Source organism: Brienomyrus brachyistius, chromosome 4, assembly GCF_023856365.1.
Source record: "Brienomyrus brachyistius isolate T26 chromosome 4, BBRACH_0.4, whole genome shotgun sequence".
NCBI classification, from domain to species: domain Eukaryota; kingdom Metazoa; phylum Chordata; class Actinopteri; order Osteoglossiformes; family Mormyridae; genus Brienomyrus; species Brienomyrus brachyistius.
Genome location: NC_064536.1, coordinates 38,246,347 through 38,264,471, shown reverse-complemented (window position 1 = coordinate 38,264,471; position 18,125 = coordinate 38,246,347). Strand labels below are relative to the sequence as shown.

General features: G+C 48.1%; 3 protein-coding genes across 6 annotated transcripts; 2 read left to right on the top strand and 1 right to left on the bottom strand.

Moving 5' to 3' along the window:
* Positions 1-1,018: 1,018 nt before the first annotated feature.
* On the bottom strand, positions 1,019-4,164 carry LOC125740748 (myosin heavy chain, fast skeletal muscle-like). 4 transcript variants are annotated; one of them, XM_049012353.1, is made up of 11 exons: positions 4,028-4,164; positions 3,035-3,187; positions 2,842-2,959; positions 2,658-2,708; positions 2,490-2,567; positions 2,342-2,398; positions 2,133-2,192; positions 1,987-2,039; positions 1,657-1,768; positions 1,353-1,444; positions 1,019-1,269 (listed from the first exon to the last, which is right to left on the bottom strand). In XM_049012353.1, exons 1-11 carry the CDS (start codon positions 4,123-4,125, stop codon positions 1,065-1,067), a joined length of 1,077 nt encoding a protein of 358 aa, XP_048868310.1. In that variant the 5' UTR covers positions 4,126-4,164; the 3' UTR covers positions 1,019-1,064. The 4 variants fall into 4 exon arrangements, with proteins under 4 accessions (XP_048868310.1, XP_048868309.1, XP_048868308.1 ...); XM_049012352.1 differs by having other exon boundaries at positions 1,353-1,489; positions 2,490-2,546; positions 4,028-4,163; XM_049012351.1 differs by having other exon boundaries at positions 1,353-1,489; positions 1,657-1,765; positions 4,028-4,162.
* LOC125740750 (apolipoprotein D-like) lies at positions 3,504-9,901 on the top strand. The gene is made up of 6 exons (XM_049012357.1): positions 3,504-3,556; positions 4,691-4,825; positions 6,549-6,689; positions 7,410-7,531; positions 7,742-7,827; positions 8,390-9,901. The coding sequence occupies exons 1-6, from the start codon at positions 3,515-3,517 to the stop codon at positions 8,626-8,628; spliced, it is 765 nt and encodes a 254-aa protein (XP_048868314.1). The 5' UTR covers positions 3,504-3,514; the 3' UTR covers positions 8,629-9,901.
* Positions 9,902-15,030: 5,129 nt separating this feature from the next.
* On the top strand, positions 15,031-17,965 carry and1 (actinodin1). The gene is made up of 4 exons (XM_049010459.1): positions 15,031-15,103; positions 16,085-16,129; positions 16,219-16,355; positions 16,541-17,965. The coding sequence occupies exons 1-4, from the start codon at positions 15,031-15,033 to the stop codon at positions 17,963-17,965; spliced, it is 1,680 nt and encodes a 559-aa protein (XP_048866416.1).
* The last annotated feature ends 160 nt before the right edge of the window (positions 17,966-18,125 follow it).

The window sequence follows — 18,125 nt, the reverse complement described above, 5'->3', positions numbered from 1 at the left end:
CACCTATGTATTTATGTATGACCTATGTGGTTAAAGTTTAAAATTCTGTAAAACACATTTGCATAATTAATATCGACCAAAACAATGCAGAAATTATAAACAAATGCATGTGTAAATTTATTCATAAATGAAATAATACTGAGGAAAAAATAAACAGGAACAAATGCATAAATATTTCAGCACTTAGCTGGACTAAAACCAGTTTCCTTTCCTAGCCTTCAAACCTGCAAACTTGCGAATCACTTCATCAAAATCAATTACTTGTGCCAACTAACCTTCAAGTAAATTTATAGGCTAATACCACAGTCTCTTTTTAATTATTTTTCACATTTTCCTTTATTTACAGCTTCATTCTCAAAAAAATATTGATGTTGGTACAAGAATACTAATTACCGTAATTTTGTATCTAAAAAATCACTGCGAAACGCCAGCAGCAACCAATAGCACGTTCTTGCATATGAAATCACGTGAATTGTAGCGCAAGTGTCACTTGGTAATAATCACCGGAGCGCGTTAAAATGATCCAAAAGTAAGTACGTACAGATGTTTAACCTTTATACGAATGGCTGGGAGTTCAGAGGATTGTGTCCGTGGAAATTACGCACAATCGTCGGTTTCATATCCACGTTTATTTAGACGTCACTCGATACGGTCCGCCGTCCCCGTACTGACACCAGTAGCACGTCGCCAGCCGTAGTCTGAACTACGCTGAACATGCGCCCCACCCCCTCATTTGCGGAGGGAGGGACTGGACTGTGTGTCGGCCAGGTGGGTGTGTGCAACGTGCTGTACCACTGCACTCTGCCTAACCTGACCTATTTGTACATTATGTTTATATATTTCTCCATTTCTTCCCTGATTTTTATCTTATGTATAATTACTACACAGGAAGCCCATCCAGGAGCCCCTCCACCAGGAGCAATAATCGCTGTTTGTGGGAAGCAAACTTTTTTGTCGAATATGTAAAATGACAAATATATTCTGTTCTAAAGCTGTAAAGAGACAAGCAGGCTGTGGCTAGGGCATCTGTGCTTTTATTAATGTTTGGGGTGAGGAAAAGCTCTCTAGATGGGGGGAAGGTCTGCATGGTGGAGGGAGCAGTGAGGCTGGAGGATGAATTGGCCCATGGCTCGCAGGCCATTGGAGCAGCTTGTCACCAGGGAGTCCAGGCAGCCAGGCATTGTGATGGTGATCATCCCCAGAGAGATAAGGCCCAGGGCCACAGCAGCCACTGCTTGCAACGGCCACCTCCAACAGGGCACCTCCTGCCTGATACAGGGTGGGGGGAGGGAGGGCTCGGTACAAGCCTGAAAAACGACACTCACGCCACACCTGAGACAAAATGAGCTTACCTCTTCAAAAGGGGCTCAGGGGGAGCAGGTTCCACTGGGGGCTCCCTCTCCCGCTCATCCATAGCCTCCTCCTCCTCAAAGTCAGTCTCTTCCTGGGGACCAGATGGCGTCTCGTGAAAAGATTCAGGTAAAGGTGTCTGTCAGGAATACAAACCAATGTTACCTAAATGACTAATGCAAGGTGGCCTTTGGATTGGACAAGCTGTGTCCTTTGGGGAGATACGCAGGTGTCCTTCCTGCACTGCAGGCAGGGGGCGCTCACATGCACAGACACACACACAAACACACACCTGCCAGGACACACCTGAGTGCTATGGGGTGGCTGCAGCCTCAGCTCATGGCTCAGGCAGACGCAGGGTGCGGTGGGAGGAGAGAACATGCCATTGAAGGGCTGAAAGGCACCACTGCTGCAGCTGCTGTCAGACAGAAGCCATGGGGACGTCCGTTAGCATTTCCCAGCATTTCCCCTAAAGTGTGAATCCACTGACCTGCTGGGTCTGTACTGCACTTCGCAAAATGCCCCTCATCTGTAAGCCTTACATATGTGACCATGATCTTAACTCCCACATCTGAACTAATGTGTGCTAATGATTCCCGTTAAATATACTCCGTAGGATCCACCGGCATCTCATACATCACAGCCTCCTCCTGATGCTGCTCAAGCTCCCTGATCTTCTCTTTGAGATCCTCCAGAAAAAATGAAGCGAACAGAGATCACAACCTACCTCAAGACGGCTTTCATCGTCTTGCCAGCTGAAGTATGAGTGCCGTGCTCAGTACCTGTGCTATTATGGCGTATTCATCCAGCGAACTCTCCAGCTCCTCAATCATAAAATCTTTCTGGACAAAACACACCAGAAAGAGTGTCCCTGTACACTTCCTATAATAAAAATGCTCATCATTTATTTGCGTATGAAGGTCAGGTACACTGCCAGCACTGCAGTGTAGATTAAAAGCATAAGTGATCTGCACATGATTCATAAACAAACCTTCTGAATGAGCTCCTCTTTGACAAGAAGAGCCAGTCTCATCTCATCCATCTGGTCCTGGAAAAGCAACGCGGCGTTTAGAGACATCAGCTGGGAAACAGGACTCCAAAATCACGCCGTCCAGACGCCCCAGAGCCGAGCCATCTACCTGCAGCAATTGCAGGTCACCTCGGAGACTGGCGAACCGCTCCTTGTCCATCTCTGTCTGCGGAAGCATGCAGGCCATCTGCAGCATGTAACGTCATATCACTCCGGTTTAGTCGAGGTTAGAATGGGTCATGACAGGATGGTGCCATTTCAAAGCAGACGTCCGTACCTTGGCAGTGACGGATTCAATGTGCTCTTTCAGAGATTCATTCTCCTTCTCCTGCCATGGAGAGACAGAAACAGTGAATGATGGAGGTATGAGGACTGCCACAGAAGAGCTGCCCCGCCGTTCAGGAGATCTGCATTGGGGACCAAGCCTCCTACGGTTGCCCCAGGAGCTTCCCGCCACCCACCAGCCGTCTGATAGTCATCTGCAGGGCGGAGTTAGCTACTCCTTGCTGAGCCAGGTGGGCCCGCACCTCCTCCAGCTCCTCTGTCAGCTCCTCCGCCTCTGCGACAGACCACTCCATGCTGAGTGATAGAAATCACCTGTCACATGACCTTTCGCTGCAGTTCCCCCAGTCACTACACCAGGATAAGCCCCACCTCTTGACTTGACTACGCAGGAAGCCCATTTCTGAGCGCAAAGTTGTGATGTTGACCTCAGCGAGGTCCACAGACTTCTGGAGCTCCGCGTTCACCTCATTCAGCCAGGACCTGGAGTGAACCAGCTCCTCAAGCACAACATCCTTCTCCATGCTTCATGGGAGAAAGACAATAAGAAACTAATCACAGGAAGCAACTGGAACAAGCAGAATAAATATTATTGAAAATATTACAAAAAATGTAGCTTGTACTTAATGCATACAATATATACCAAACTGAACTTTCCAAATTCTGTATATACGATTTGTACTTATTTAGTATTACCCTCTGGTTTTTAATTTTATATCGCAATTAAAAATAACACGATTTTCCTCACAATATACTTACATACAAATACAGTGCATGTTCTGGCAGCAGCACCGGTTCGATTTATTACGACGTAATAGATGTCAGCGCATGCGCACACCGTTATCGGCCCGGATGGCGGACTGTTGTATTGCTGCCTGCATTAGGCCTGGGCAGGTACAGTCGGCGCAAATTGACGGGGGAAGCGAAGTTTTTCGTAGCATGGATTTTGAGTCCAGTGCTGTAATTATTTACGTTAAACGGCCACCCTCCCGATTATGCCTAAGATAGCGTCCGTATTAGCGAAGAAAATTGAGATTTACCTCAGAAAGTTGCTCTCTTCCCTGCCCTCGCTTTGAATTTAACACCCAAACGTAAGACAGATGTTATTACCGACGTTAATATATAAAATCAGACACTTACGCTGAAAATTAAAATGGTTCATAACTCATGTTCGTCTATTGCGCGATGTTTACTCTCTTCTCACACAGAAATTCTTAATATTTTTCCATTATTCGTGGTTTTTTTGCCTTAAAGATGTATATGAAGTTTACAGCTGTCTTTATGTTAGTCGACAATGTAAGATGTGTGTTAAATTTTCGATCCATCACCGAAAAATAGGCAACTGTCCACCCTGTAGCAACTTACCAGCATATTCCAGGTAGCGCCGCGCCACGAGGTGGTCCTGTCAGTCGCAGGGCGCGTGGTTGCATTGCTGTCCGTTGCAGGGCAAGTCCAGGTTGCATAGCTGCATGTTTTTGGCCTGTAGGAGGAAACGTGTGCTGCGCTGGGGCAGCATACAGACATACCCCTCCATATTCGCACATGGGTAGGATTCAACCCCTCGGCCTTGCTTCGTTTCCATTTAGGCTACCAAAGGTCGTATTGAAACGTATAAGTATAATAACATAATGACAAAGGTGGTCACATTTATTGGAAAAATGACAAATTATTCATGAACAGGAAGGGAATTAGTGACTTAATAGGTCAGTAGTCTAAATGGTAACTCATACATCGAAGATGGCATATTGTCGCGTACATTCAACATGCGTGCTAAATCTAAACGCAACTTTAAATTTGGGCCGGTTAATAAAGGCTTATTTTGGGGGGTTAATCTACTCTATTATTTAGAGCGGATCGCGTACGAGGCTACGACTCGTATAATTGTTTATTTGTATTGTGTAAAAAAACCGACCTTTTAAAAAAGGAAAAAGTGAGCAAGGCGCAGAAACAATGCGGCATTCATACAGATATACAAAGGAAAATGCTGTTTGTATGGTTGACGGCAGAATGTCTCATGATTTCAATTAGACTAATAAGTCGCATCAGCTCAGGAGGAGGTACGACCCAGCGCCTAGTCAGTCTGCACAGGCTTCTGACAAGATTGAAGCATCCGGTGGCACAAACCAAGCTGTCGGCAACAGTCGGGATCCAAGCTGCACTGAGGTAAGAGTATCATCCACGCACTGCAGCACATCGTCAATGGTGTAGCAGGTCGCATCATATCTGAAAAACATTTTTTTGGGTTGCTGACTGTCATTTGGTGAATTTGGTCATTTGGTGAATTAGGCGAATTATTTCTAGATGTGATGCTTAACAGCAACGCAGACAGAAAACAGTTACTTGATACACAGTCAATGTACACAGATCTAAGTACGTGTGTGGGCGGCAAATATATCTTATATTGTGATGATCAAATGTAATTAAAGAAAAAAGTTATTCTGACGTTGTGACCATTTTTTTCTGTCCTTACAAGGGGAAATTCCATTTTATAAAAATCTGTGACTGCAATCAAAAAACTAAAAATGGCAAAAGAGATATATTTTGTTTGGTTATGGTTTTCATTGTTGGGATTAGGGTTTTGCCCATAGAAATGAATTTACGGTCCCCACAAAGATGTTAGTACAGGTCTCTCTCTCTGTATGAATACATATACACACACTTTAATGTTTCTCCTATTTATGAGAAAAAATATTAGGAATGTGTTTGAAGATTATTACTATAAAACTTTAGTTGTAGATGCCAGTGTGACTTAATGCTGATGAGAAGCAGGATTTATTCAGTTCGAAAACCCCCTGGGATCATATATCCAGATGCACAGCAAAAGAAAGTCAAAAATGAGAGACAGGAGTCAAAGTGGTAGGTATAGTCTGGGATCAGAAGGCTAAAAGGTCTGTCTTTGGGATGCCAGGAAAGGCAGGCAGTCAGGTCAACATGGGAAAGCGGAGAAACGCACTTGTACTGGCAGCAGGGCCAGGAAACATGCTCACCAGGCAGGGGGCGGGAAACGCCAACACGCGGGACTCTGCAGAAACCCAGGGAGGTAGTAGACCCTGAGTAATGACACATGAGTCAATTCCTCGCACTGAGCGGACTGCATAGAGTGGTTATATGACATTAAGTAATCACTGGAATAAGGTGCAGCTGTCAGTGCCCCGGGGAGTGAGATGGACCAAGGGGGCGAGGGTGGGGTGCAGATGGCAGATTCGAGTTGAGCCTTACATTTAAGTTGTCTGCTAAACATTACAAGACAACTTATCAAGTTATCAAACTTATCAACCCGAAGGCTAGGGTTGAAGTCTTGTTAAGAGTTTTTGAATAAACAGACCGATAGTGCAAAAACAAAGAATGATCAACTGATGTAAAATATGGTACAAACACTACAGCAAACATAATAGGGACAAAGATCATGTGTCTGTTGACCCTAAGATAGTTTTTAAATACATTACATATTCACTGCGTTTTTTTTTTTATAATCCAAAACTAGTCTCTCTGCAAAGGAGGAGCAACATGGTAAGTTTTGGGCAACGTCCAAAAAGCCTTGGGGAATTTAAGTTGTGTACTGCAGCACCTGCTTCTAGTAACCGGGTGCCGCATTATGTGTGGTGAACCTCAGAGTAACCATTTACAATACTGCTTTTCAAACCGTACAGTGGCCAAACAGAGAGCCACTTTCTGGGCGAACTGAGTTCCTGATGCCGAACGTGACCATTTTATAACAGCAGGTGTGTACATTAATATTCATGAGCTTGTCATGGCTCCGCCCAGACATTGGTGGCACTAGATGTGTAGATGGGAGGATGTGGAAAGATATGCAGTGTCAGTCCTGCTTTTATTTAGCTTTTGCCAATTTTTCCTCTATTGTAAACCGTGCTGATCATTTCCCCAGCACCGCCGCAGCCCTTCTGTGAGAATGAAGGCCCGTTTCATCATCCTGCTGCCCCTGCTCCTCCCCCTGGCAGGGGGGCAGGTCTACCACTGGGGCCCGTGTCCACAGCTGGGGGTCCAGCCAAATTTCAACCTCCAAATGGTAGTGTCCGCTAACTGTGACCGCTCAGCTGCGACACACGGCACAGTTTACACATTACCCGATACCTCACTGCCAGCCACCCTCAATCCTCCCAGGATTGACCACTTCACAGGGCAGTTTACAAGCCAATCTAAAAGGCCAGAAAGATATTTCTTTCCTTGCACCCACACAGGCAGTGTGGTCATAGGCCTGGACCTGAAGGGTAAAAACCTTCCAAATCAATTCAATAAAGCAAAAAAAGGCATAAAGCTTTTGTGTAAAGATACCAGAAGAAAGTGCTCAGCACCTGCTGCTGAATCTGTGATTGTATGAGGGACAGAGCAGATATTCAACCCATGAAATACAGTCGTGTAAATTATTCTTCACACTATATAAATTATTATTTTCTAATCAGGTGGACTAGGGCCTTGGCGATCATCAGGGCCTCACCCCACCTCGGCATATATGAAACTGTTGGTTAAATTGGCAACACCTAAGTGTCGATGCTGATGTCATCCTAGAGCCCTCAGGTTAATTTGCCCCTGAGGACTATGAGCACCTGTCAAAGATGGACAATGTGGTGCCAAGAGGAGACAGTATGTTAAATGAAACCATAAACAGCCTGTAGAGGTCACTAGAGGCCACTTCTCACTGCTTCTACACCAGGTCAGCCGAGCACTGCTACAACAGCATGTCATTCCTCTTAATTGTGTGTTTCCTATCTTCTAATGGTCATGGCAGTACCTGGGAAAATGGTATGAGATCGAGAAGCTGCCCATTTCCTTCGAAAGAGGCAAGTGCATGGAGACCAACTACTCTATGCGGGGGGACAACACCATCAAGGTGGTCAACACAGAGCAGTTGTGAGTGTCGCCGGGGGAGGGGCCACACCTCAGAAACTGCCTCCATTGTTTACGTTAAGACATTCGGCACTGTTTCTGGGAACAAAGAGTCCAGAGGGCTGTAGCCAAGCAACAAAGACAAGGCAGTAACCGGCGCACAGAGAACAGGCGCCACTTGTATCAGTTGAGGCGAGCTGTCATTCCTCTCATTTTCTCTGACCCCCCCTCCAGGGGCGGAAAACTGAGGTCTGTTGAAGGCACAGCTGTGGTCCTGGACGTGAGCGAGCCTGCCAAGCTGGGAGTGAGCTTCTCTGTCTGTGAGTGCTGGGCCGCTGTGTGACCACTGTCATTTACTACTCTGTCCATAAGATGCTCTTTCACCATTGTGCTTCCTGCCAGTGTGTGTCAGAGATGCTTATTGTTGTTTTTACTTTAGAAGCTTGAATTTTTTTTTTTCATTTTAAACGTTATACCAAGCCTTACATTTTTTACCCAGCTTATAGAGCCAAGGGTGGATCAATACAAAGGCTACTTTAGGCAATCAGGGCCTCACCTACCGCGGGAAAAATGGTTAATTAATTTGACAACAACTGAGTGCCCATGTTGATCCCAGCCTCAGGTCCCAGATAAGTTAATCCAACCCTACTGCACATTTTACTGGAGAGGTACAAAGTACAGTACTCATTTCTTAAGTACAGTATTCATCGACAAGTATATCGGGTATCTCCTGCAACCTGAAGCAGTAGTAGATTGAATTCCAAGCACTCAGTAGGTCTGAGAGCTAATTCATAATCTGGACCATAAACAGTGTACAGTTAGTATGTGTCAGCTGAGAATGTAACAGCATGAATGCTCATCTGAATTCCCCCTGGCCCCCAGTCACGCCTTATATTTCGTACTGGATCCTGTCCACCGACTATGAGACCTCAGCAGCTGTGTACTCCTGCTTCGACGTGCTGCGGATCTTCCACGTGGACTATGCCTGGATCCTGGGCCGGACCCGCTCTCTGCCGGAAAAGACCATCAGTGCTGTGAAGGACATCTTCATAAGGAGCCACATTGACATGGAGAGGATGAAGCCCACCGACCAGGAGGGCTGTGAGCTGCCACCAGTTTAGGGTTTTAGTTTTGGCTGCTTTCTATCACTGCAGCAAAGTGAAGACACAATGCTTTTTACTCATTTCACTGACACCATTATCATTTGCTACAGCACATATGCATGCATGTAAACACTGATTACCTAAAGAAACGCTTCTTTCTTAAAGCAGTCTCAGCAAAATTGCAACATCTTCAAAGTTCTTGCTCTAGGTAAAACATGAGAAACACTAAAAATTTACGGAGGATATATTTCCAAAATGGCTTTGCGAACAGAACTGATCTTTTACCCCTAAATCATAAACACTTGTACCTTGTCAGCATCTAACCTTAGGTTAAATAACACACTGTGGTTTAAATGATAGATGAACAGTTATTGCAAGTACAGAAAGCAAAGCAGGCAAGGTAGACTAAATAAAATGTTATCTTAAGGGAAACTCTCATGCCAAGGCGTAACTCTCCCAGTGCTTAATTAATATACCAAAAATAAAGAATACCATAAATGCAGTGCAAACCCGCAGTGGCAGCTGCTGAATTTTTAGTGAAGCAAACTGTAGATAAAGGCCTTCCAGCCGTTTTCAAATGTGATAAAAATAAATAAAAAAAAAATCAAATGATGCCTCACTTTTCAAAAATGAGTTGTGGCCCTCACAATAAATGTAACCACACAAACACTTACACTTACGTTCCAACATATACACAAATTCCAGTAAGCGAACATATCAAATCTGAATACCAGATATCAACTTTGGTTGAGCTGTGGTCAAAATACTGTTTTTTTATCTGCATTTTCTCCTAACCTTCGATTTTAATGTCTCTTTAATGTCTGTAATGGCACTTCATTGGTTTCATCTGTTTTTTTTTTCCTTTTGGTCTATGAGATCCTCTTTCAATACTCTAACAGCCCACTAGGGGTTGGCAAACGCTGCTGTACACTATTCTGTGTGACCTCAACGCTTTCTTTTTTTTTCTTGTGGAAGTACTGCCTCACCTGCTGTCGTAAAAAAACCTCCAGTCACCCACCGCTCTCAAACATGTGAAGGGCACGTTGTCTGGACGCTTCTCTTCCTGTGATCAGTAATTAACCACTGAATGTCTGACATGCTCTGTTGCTGAGTATTTGCTCACCTTGACGGGGAGTTTGCTCAGATGGTGGAGACTGACAGATGCTGATACCTGGGATCTTCTGTTTGCGGTCCTGTGCTGTAATAAAGTCAATCGCTGTGCTTCACCCCCCCTCCTGCAGGATGGTCGCTCTTTGGAGATGTTGTCATTAAAAGTTTCTTTTTTAATTTCCTTTATGGAAACAATTTTCATATGTGAAAATATTCATATAAGAGGCATATGGATGTTGGGTCACCCATGACATTTTACCAGACTAACAAGATTTACCTACATTGAAAAACCTCAGGGGGCGGCATGGTGGTGCAGTGGTTAGCACTGTTGCCGCACACTTCTGGGACCCGGGTTCGAGTCTCTGCCTGGGTCACATGTGTGTGGAGTTTGCAGGTTCTTCCCATGTCGTCGTGGGGTTTCCTCCGGGTACTCCGGTTTCCCCCCATGGTCCAAAGACATGCTGAGGCTAATTGGAGTTACTAAATTGCCCATAGGTGTGTGTGTGTGAATGGTGTGAGTGTGCCCTGCGATGGGCTGGCCCCCCATCCTGGGTTGTTCCTTGCCTCGTGCCCATTGCTTCCGGAATAGGCTCTGAACCCCCCGCGACCCAGTAGGATAAGTGGTTTGGAAAATGGATGGAGGGATGGATGGATGGATGAAAAACCTCGTGGATTTTCACACCACCTATTCAGCAAAGCACACAATAATGTAACGGCTTGTAGAATAAAATGAAATCCTGTGTTTATATTTAATTTTTAAATACATTCCACTCTTTTATGCTGTAGGCATTCTTAGTCAATATTTAAATCACATTTCTGCCCTCTTTACTTTGACTAAAGTGGCTTCAGTGTTATAGTGACCATCCCAAGGAGACTTTCCATAGATTCTGCACCTCTATCCATCCATTTTTTGTAACCATTTGTCTTATTCAGCTTCACAGGTCTATGGATGTAAAGTAGGGAACATCCCAGGATGGGGCATCAACCCATCACAGGCCCCAATCACACACACCTGTTGGCAATTTAGTGACTCCGGTTAACTTCAGCATGTTTTTTCACTGTACGGGGAACCGGAGCACCCAAAGGAAACCCCACGATGACATGGGGAGAACATGCAAACTCCACACACGCAGAACCAAGACTGAGGCTCAAACCTTGGTCCTGGAAACGTGAGGCAACAGTGCAAACCACTGCGCCACCACACATGTATTCCCTTTAAATGTGTGAGCATAATAATATGACAGAATAGATTCAGACCAAACAAAGTTTACTGGATCAGTATCTGTGGTTTGTAAGCCCGTGCCACGAGTAGCGCACCATGGGGGCTGCCAAGAGTTGCTTACGAGCACGTTCCGCCACCACGGGGGCCCGTCTCCACTCTTTGGTCAAACCTCTTTGATGTCCTGCTCGCCAGATGAGCTTTCGGTTTTATGGTGCGGCGTGATCTGAGAGGCAGCCTGACTTGCAGCAAAGCTTTTAAGGTGCCCCCCTCCCACCCGGGCTGATGAAATTAGCCCCAGATACCCCCACGTAATAGCCAGCCAGGGGCGCTGGGGCTGCTTGGCACCGATCCTGCGTGAGAGCTGCTGAACCTGCACGTGTGTCTAACAGCCCAGTTGCGAAAGCAGCCTGCAGGCTCACAGTAACAGTCCTGTGACTTCCGCTTTAGTGTAAGGGGAAGCGTCTGCAATCAGACTGACCTGGTGGGGTCTGGTAACGGCAGCCTGCGCCGATGGGGTTCCAGGGGCTTTCCAGAGGAAGATCAGAGTGCGCATCTGGAATCCACGATGTCAGGCTTCATTTTCAGCAGCAGTTGCCAGCCTCATGAGGGCATAACAAACCTCCAGAGGTCTTCAAGCAGGGCCTCGAGCACTGAGCCACGCCAATGGGTTGGGACCCAGCCACCTATCCCAGTGTCCATTTCTCCCCCATACCCCGGTGTGTGAGTTGCTCCTTAATGGCCCAGGGGAGAGTCAAGGTGACTCTGCAGCTGGCAGTGCCAGCCAGGCATTGCTGGGCCGGCTGTGCCCTGCTGCTATCACACTTCACCCTTTGGAGATTCACGCCACAGAGAGGTGCAAATGAGCACAGCCGTTTGAAGGCATCCATGACGACAGGGAGAGTGAGCACTTCGCGCTGCGCATTTCCCTTTTTGACTCGTTTCTCTTTTCTGCCAAACACGCCTGGTCCAGCTGTTTCTGCACACTGCGAATCCTTGACATTCCAGTGCCTGAGATGGAGTGACGGCCATATCATTTTGCAGACTGTGTTCCAGGTCCGGTTGTCATGCAGAACACCTGTTATCGAGCTGTCCGGAACCATAATTATACATGTGTGATTTCCCGAGGCTGTTTGCGATGAGGTCTGCATTCTCCGATGCCATTTAATCTTGGAAAACCCTTTTTTTTTTACAACAAAGTGGACACGTAAGGACTTGAAATACCTTATTCCTCACGTTGCATGACATGAGTATTATTCTGAGAGCGCCTCTCATGAAAACCTACTTTCTGAGCCATATCAGGAGACTTTTTGATCTGTGTAGCTGGTGGTAGTCACTCCTGGGCTTTTAGAGTCCTGGTTGGGTTCCTGGAGCAGTTCTGGGTCGACCCGTGAGATGCCAGATGAGGACTTAGGAGCAGAATGAGGGCAAAGGAGCTAGTGGACTTTGCATAGCCACGTTGTTTGAATTATTAAGCTGCACAAGCAACGTTGCAAGCATGGAACTCTAATGCAAAATGGAGGAAACGGAGAATGAGGAATCAGCAGGATGTTTTACAGTTGGAAGTTTAAAGGGTCCTTGAGACAAATGTTTTGCATTTAACCCAATGTCATAGATAGGTGACTAGTAACCTATAGGTCTATTTTCTCAGGGGTAACACATGACCGTGATTAAGGAGCACCCAGGGGATTTCCAGCTATTCAAACAATGAAGACATAGGGCACCATTTCTGGTCGTTTGAATATTCGGTGCACTAAGCATTTTGGAGTGCCAGCTGGCAGGGATAACCTTAACTGACGGTGAAATCAGTGAATAGAGGCTTATATTTTTAGAATGTGACATGTGCAGGATTCAGGCACTGGAAGAGAAAGGCAGGCCCACAGACTCACAGCAGCCCTAAAGCGACTCCATGCTTTTTCCACTGGAAAGTTGCAGTTGCTCTCTCTCACTCCAAAGCAGCAGGGGGAGTGGCTGGCTGCATTTATTGGGCTGTTTGTGCTCTACCTGGAGTCCAGGACGCCATCAAACGTGGCAGCCAGAGAAATTACAGCCCATTAATCTCGGAGGCTCTGCTTTTATGATTTTCCCCAAGCTGGGTCCCGCTGCTCTTCACTAATTATGTGACCCCATTGGTCGGTCCAGTGGAAGGCCGACAGCCAATCACGGTGCAGCTAACAGCATCCCCCAGCCTGGAGACGCACCTTTCGGTTTAAAACGCTGCCCCATCTCCAGCAAGCAGCAAGTGGTTGCAAGGGGTGCACAGAGGCAGCTTGGAGAGGGCTCGGGTTTGACCTGCACGCATCAACTCAGTCCCCCACAGCCTAGCAGCAGAGCTACATCCTGCTCAGCCCAGTGTGAGGAGCTCCAGCCAGTCCTACAGGGTGTACAGCCCATCTGCCAAGGTCACACAGGTAAGACCCCCCACGTCCCCCACTGCAAACAGCCACCTCTATATTTACCTGTATATTGTAGCTGTACTTTATGGTTCTGCTTTCCTATATATATTTGTGTTACATCCCAGCATTCTTTGTGCAAGGAGATACTTGTCATGGTTTGTAAAGAAATAGAAATATTAAGCAACTCAAGTGTAACTTCACAAACTCAAGCTTGAATTCCTTCATCCAAGCATGAAGACTATGTGCACCAGACACAGGGGTATCGGATGGGCATGGACAGCCTGGCAGATTCCGGGGGCCCGGCCCATACTGGGGCCCCTGAATACAATATAAGATTGGAAGGGGATGGAGGAGGGTACTTTGTCAGGGGGCCCAGAATTTCTAGTTCCTGCCGGGTTGGTATGAAGTCAGTCCAGGGTGACAGATTTCATGCAGGTTTGCTGCAAAGCTGAGCTAAGCCTTTACTGGGAGGGTCTGTTTTTAATGAAAGTGAATGAGAACATGCTATCTGCTCTAATTAATGTACATTCATTTGGGGGCAGGCGAGGCTAAAGCCCCTCAAACAGCACCAGTCATGCCCCGGCTGTAAAGCTGTTTAACATGTTTTACATTATGCACTTGAAAATGGTGTTTAAATAATTTTTATGTTGGTGTAAGACTATTATCTCTCACAAATTGTGTTCATCCAGCCATTTCTAAACCTCTCCTAAAGTCACCCCAGTATTTGCGTGTGTGTGTGTGTGTGTGTGTGTGTGTGTGTGTGTATATATATATATATATATATATATATGTATTTTTTTTATCCAAACACTAGCATACCCTGCCCTGTTTGGTTGATCAATACCTGATTGAGTCATTTAACTAATGAATTAATTACGTGAGCTAGTTTTGAAGTGTCACAGATATATGGGATGGCTGGAGTGCCCTCAGAAGAGGTTTGGAAACCAGAGCGGTGTTCATCTATCCATTCAACAAGATATTACTAACTTCTTGCAGAACATAAGAAATTCCTGGAGTTTCTATTGTGTTGTTGTTAATTTGCATATGTTCTATTGTTAAATTGTGTTCTTTTCTGAGCAAATGCATACTTATGAGCCAGATTAATAGCCTTAAACATTTTCATTGACTGCCTAAAATTGTAGCGCTGTACTGTAGCTTTCTCCTCTGAGACTTTAGCACAGTACTGTTGCATCCCCCTCTGAGATTCTCACGCAGTACTGTAGCTTCCTCCTCTGAGACTTTCGCATACTACTTTAGCTTCCTCCTCGGAAGTACAATATGTCCTGCTGGGTTGAGTCGACCTGTCAATCGTCTGCTGGTCGTCGATGGTCATCAGTCACATCACAGTCACTTTGAGGATCCACTCTACTGACTGGCTCTTTTTTCAGTATCCTACAACCCCAACCCTCTCCCCCCAAGCCAAAACCACACTTATCAAGTGTCAGTAGATTGTACAGCTGGCAGATGTTTGGAGACCTCTTCTGAAAATGAGGACAGGGCTGAACCCACTGGGGGGTGAGCTAGTAACTGCAGCAGATACCCTTAGGCAGCACAGGGCCTGTGAGCTGTCGACTCGCCGGGGTAAAGTTTACCACAGTGATTGTCCCTGATAAATGACCCCCCTCAGGAAGCAGGTTGTCTCCCTACATCCTGAATCCGAGTCGTCTGCCATTGGGAAGCAGGAACATAACAGGAATGGCTCATGCCGGAGGAGTCGGCCTCTTCTCCATCCTCACTGGAATGCTGCTCGCTGTGGCAATATTACCAGGTGAGCCGCGTCCTCCCCTGGGCTTTAGTGTTCAGGACAATGCCCCCCCCCTAGGCAAATCCACCCCCAGTGCACGGCTGGCAGGCTGCTGGGTAATGACCAAAGCCCAAAGCGGTTCTCGTTTGTTAGCCAATGGGACAAACTATTTAATCCCAGCAAAATAACAGTAAAAATCACTAAGTAGGAAAATCATGAATTAGCACATGCCTGAGAGGAAATCACCTTATGCAACAATACATAATTATAGATTTCAGTGAAGACTATATCTAGGACATAAAAGTAAAGCTGTTTGTAATCATAAACAACAGGCAAAAAGCTATATTAGTCAACGGGAAGCCTGAAAGCACCACTTTAAAATGCTTTCAAGCATTTGGTTCTACTTAGTCGCCACATAAAGTCTGAAATAAAGAACAAGCAGTTTTCACAAAAAAAACTCCTAAAAATCACTGGTCATGTAAGATCAGACCTTGCATTGTAAGATGCCATGTGTGTCATCTCCAGTGAATCTGGCTATTTTAAAGCAGTTTGTGGGTAATTTTAGATTACAGGATACAGTGGATATGGAGGCGAAAGATGACAGGCCAGCTGATCGTCACTATGCAGATGTGCTAGTGTGGGTTTTAACTTGCCCCCATACCCGAAGTCCAGCTGCGATATGAGGTGTAAAACACGTCCTGCCTGCCTACAGCTCCCCCTGCACGTGAGCCTGCAGACAGCAGCCTGCTGTGTGCTGCAGAAGCGCAGTAAAGCACTGTGGGAATACTGCAGTGCAAGCAGCAGCAGCTGCTGTTTTATTGCGGCCTTCTAATTGGCTGCCTCGGGCTCCCGGTCTCCGCTTTGTAGTTTAACAGGCGCCCCGCCACCCACCAGCCACCCCCCACAGCAGCCCTTCAAAGCACCATGTCGCCCCCTGGAGTTCTGTATGCATTTCTAACATGTAGCATCTGGACCTTCTGCCACACCCACCTTTCTTCCCTGCAGCGTTCCTGAGCGCCGGGCCCACTGGTCGACGTCTGAAGGGTGACGGTAAGAATGGCGCCTCCTTCTTGGCCTCCCCTTCCCCCGTTCTCTCCCCCCTCGTGTCAGCATGCCGCTAATGGGCTGCATCCCGACAGACGGGGTCCTGGCAGACGCTGCCGCATCCCCCTCCAGGAAGCTCTCACGTAGCAGGAGGAACATCAGCTGGTACAACCAGCATTCAGACTTCTGGGGCTGGTACAAGTACTTTACAGACACAGGGAACCAGCAGGGGGTGAGTACCCACAGACCCCCCCACAGAGCTCTCAAAAATAACAGATACACAAGGATCCTAAGATGTGAGGTGTTACATAAACAGGCAGTGGGCTGTTGGGCAGGAGTGAGGTCAGAGATATCAGGGGTCAGAGGTCCAGGGTCTCATGTGGTGGCTGCAGTGACATGCGCTTGTGTGTCCTGCAGGTGCAAGAGCTCGACCGCGTCTACCTGGCCTACCTGAAGAACAAGAACCGTGCTGAGGGCCAACGCTCATACAACCTCTACCTGCGGCACCTGGGTGACATCTACAAGTCCTGCGCCGAGACTAACGACCCCAACTGCGTGGCGTCCTACATCAGCCGGCCAGTCGGCAAAGCTGAGGCCCCCCGGAGCCCCTCTGTGAAGGCCTGTGACCCGTACAGGGACCCCTACTGTGGTGCCTCCCAGCCCAGAGTGCCGGCGCCTGTCTGGATCCCGCCCAAGGTCGTGGCGCCCAGCTTCTACCACGCACCGGCGTTGTCACCACTGCTGTCCACCGAGCAGCAGGCGGAGCTCCTGCGCATTTGCGACTCCAAGGATGTCGAGTGCCTACAGTATCACCTGCGGGCCGCCTATGGTTACCAGGCGGCCCTGGGCCCTGCCCCTTCCTACGCGTACCTGGGCTGTGACCCCAAGAAGGACCCTGGGTGCGGGGCGAGACCCCTCTCGAAGGCGCCTTCTGGGCTATACCAGCGCTACACGGCATGCGACCCACGTTACGACCCGTACTGCCTGAACCCTGCCGCCCAGAGCATGCAGGCCCCACCCTGCAACCCGCTCCATGACGACAACTGCAACCCGCTGACGGGAGCGCGGCTCGCCGGGCCTGAGCGCCACGCAATGGACGACCCGGCTGCCTGTGACCCACGCTACGACCCGTACTGCCAGCAGGGCCACCCTGCACCAGCAGACGAGGACCCCCGGCACCGCCTGGGGCCCCGGGGCAAGACCAAGGAGGGCTATGATTGCTACGTATTCTACGATGAAAACTGCGTGCCCCTGGACCCGGCGAGCGACGCCCAGAACAGCGCTGCCAGCAGGTTGCCCGAAACTGCAGTCCGGCCAGCCCAAGGCAGTGTTGCCACCTGCCATCCCTTAGATCCCAGCTGCAGGGGCCACCCTCCCCCCCAGCAGTCAGATTCCGGATCCTTTGAGCCACACCTGAACCCCGACGGCAGCCGCAACAGCGGCATTGTCGAGCCCGACCCCGACTGTGACCCCGAATATGACCGTAACTGCCGCTTACGGCGCGCCGAGGAACCCGTGCCGGGGGCCAGTGCTGCAAGGGAGCGGAAGTGGCAGGGGGGCTGGGCGCCACAAGAGGAGCGAGATGTGCCCATGCAGCACAAGGAGCCCCACTATCAGGGGGAGGCCATGCAGGACCGACTCAGCTACGCCACACAGCCTGATGGCCCGGCTTTCGACCCGCAGATGTACGAGCCCTACCAGAGCGGCCAGGAGGACCCATATGCCAGCTACAACCCCCAAGAGCACACGGGCACACAGCTGGAGGACATCATGGGAGAGTACAGCAGGTATGATGAGGCCCAAGACCACCGGGTCTACAGCGGAGAATACCGGAAAAAGTAGAGCACGCCGCTGGCGAGAGGACCAGTGGTCCCTGGAGGAGCAGCCCATCAGTCCCCCCCCACGCCACCACAGACACTGCTGCTGTCACCTGAAGTAGCCAAGGGGACATCGCTCTGGCATGCCTGCCGCCTCTCTGTGTTCCCATGGCGACATGGCTCTC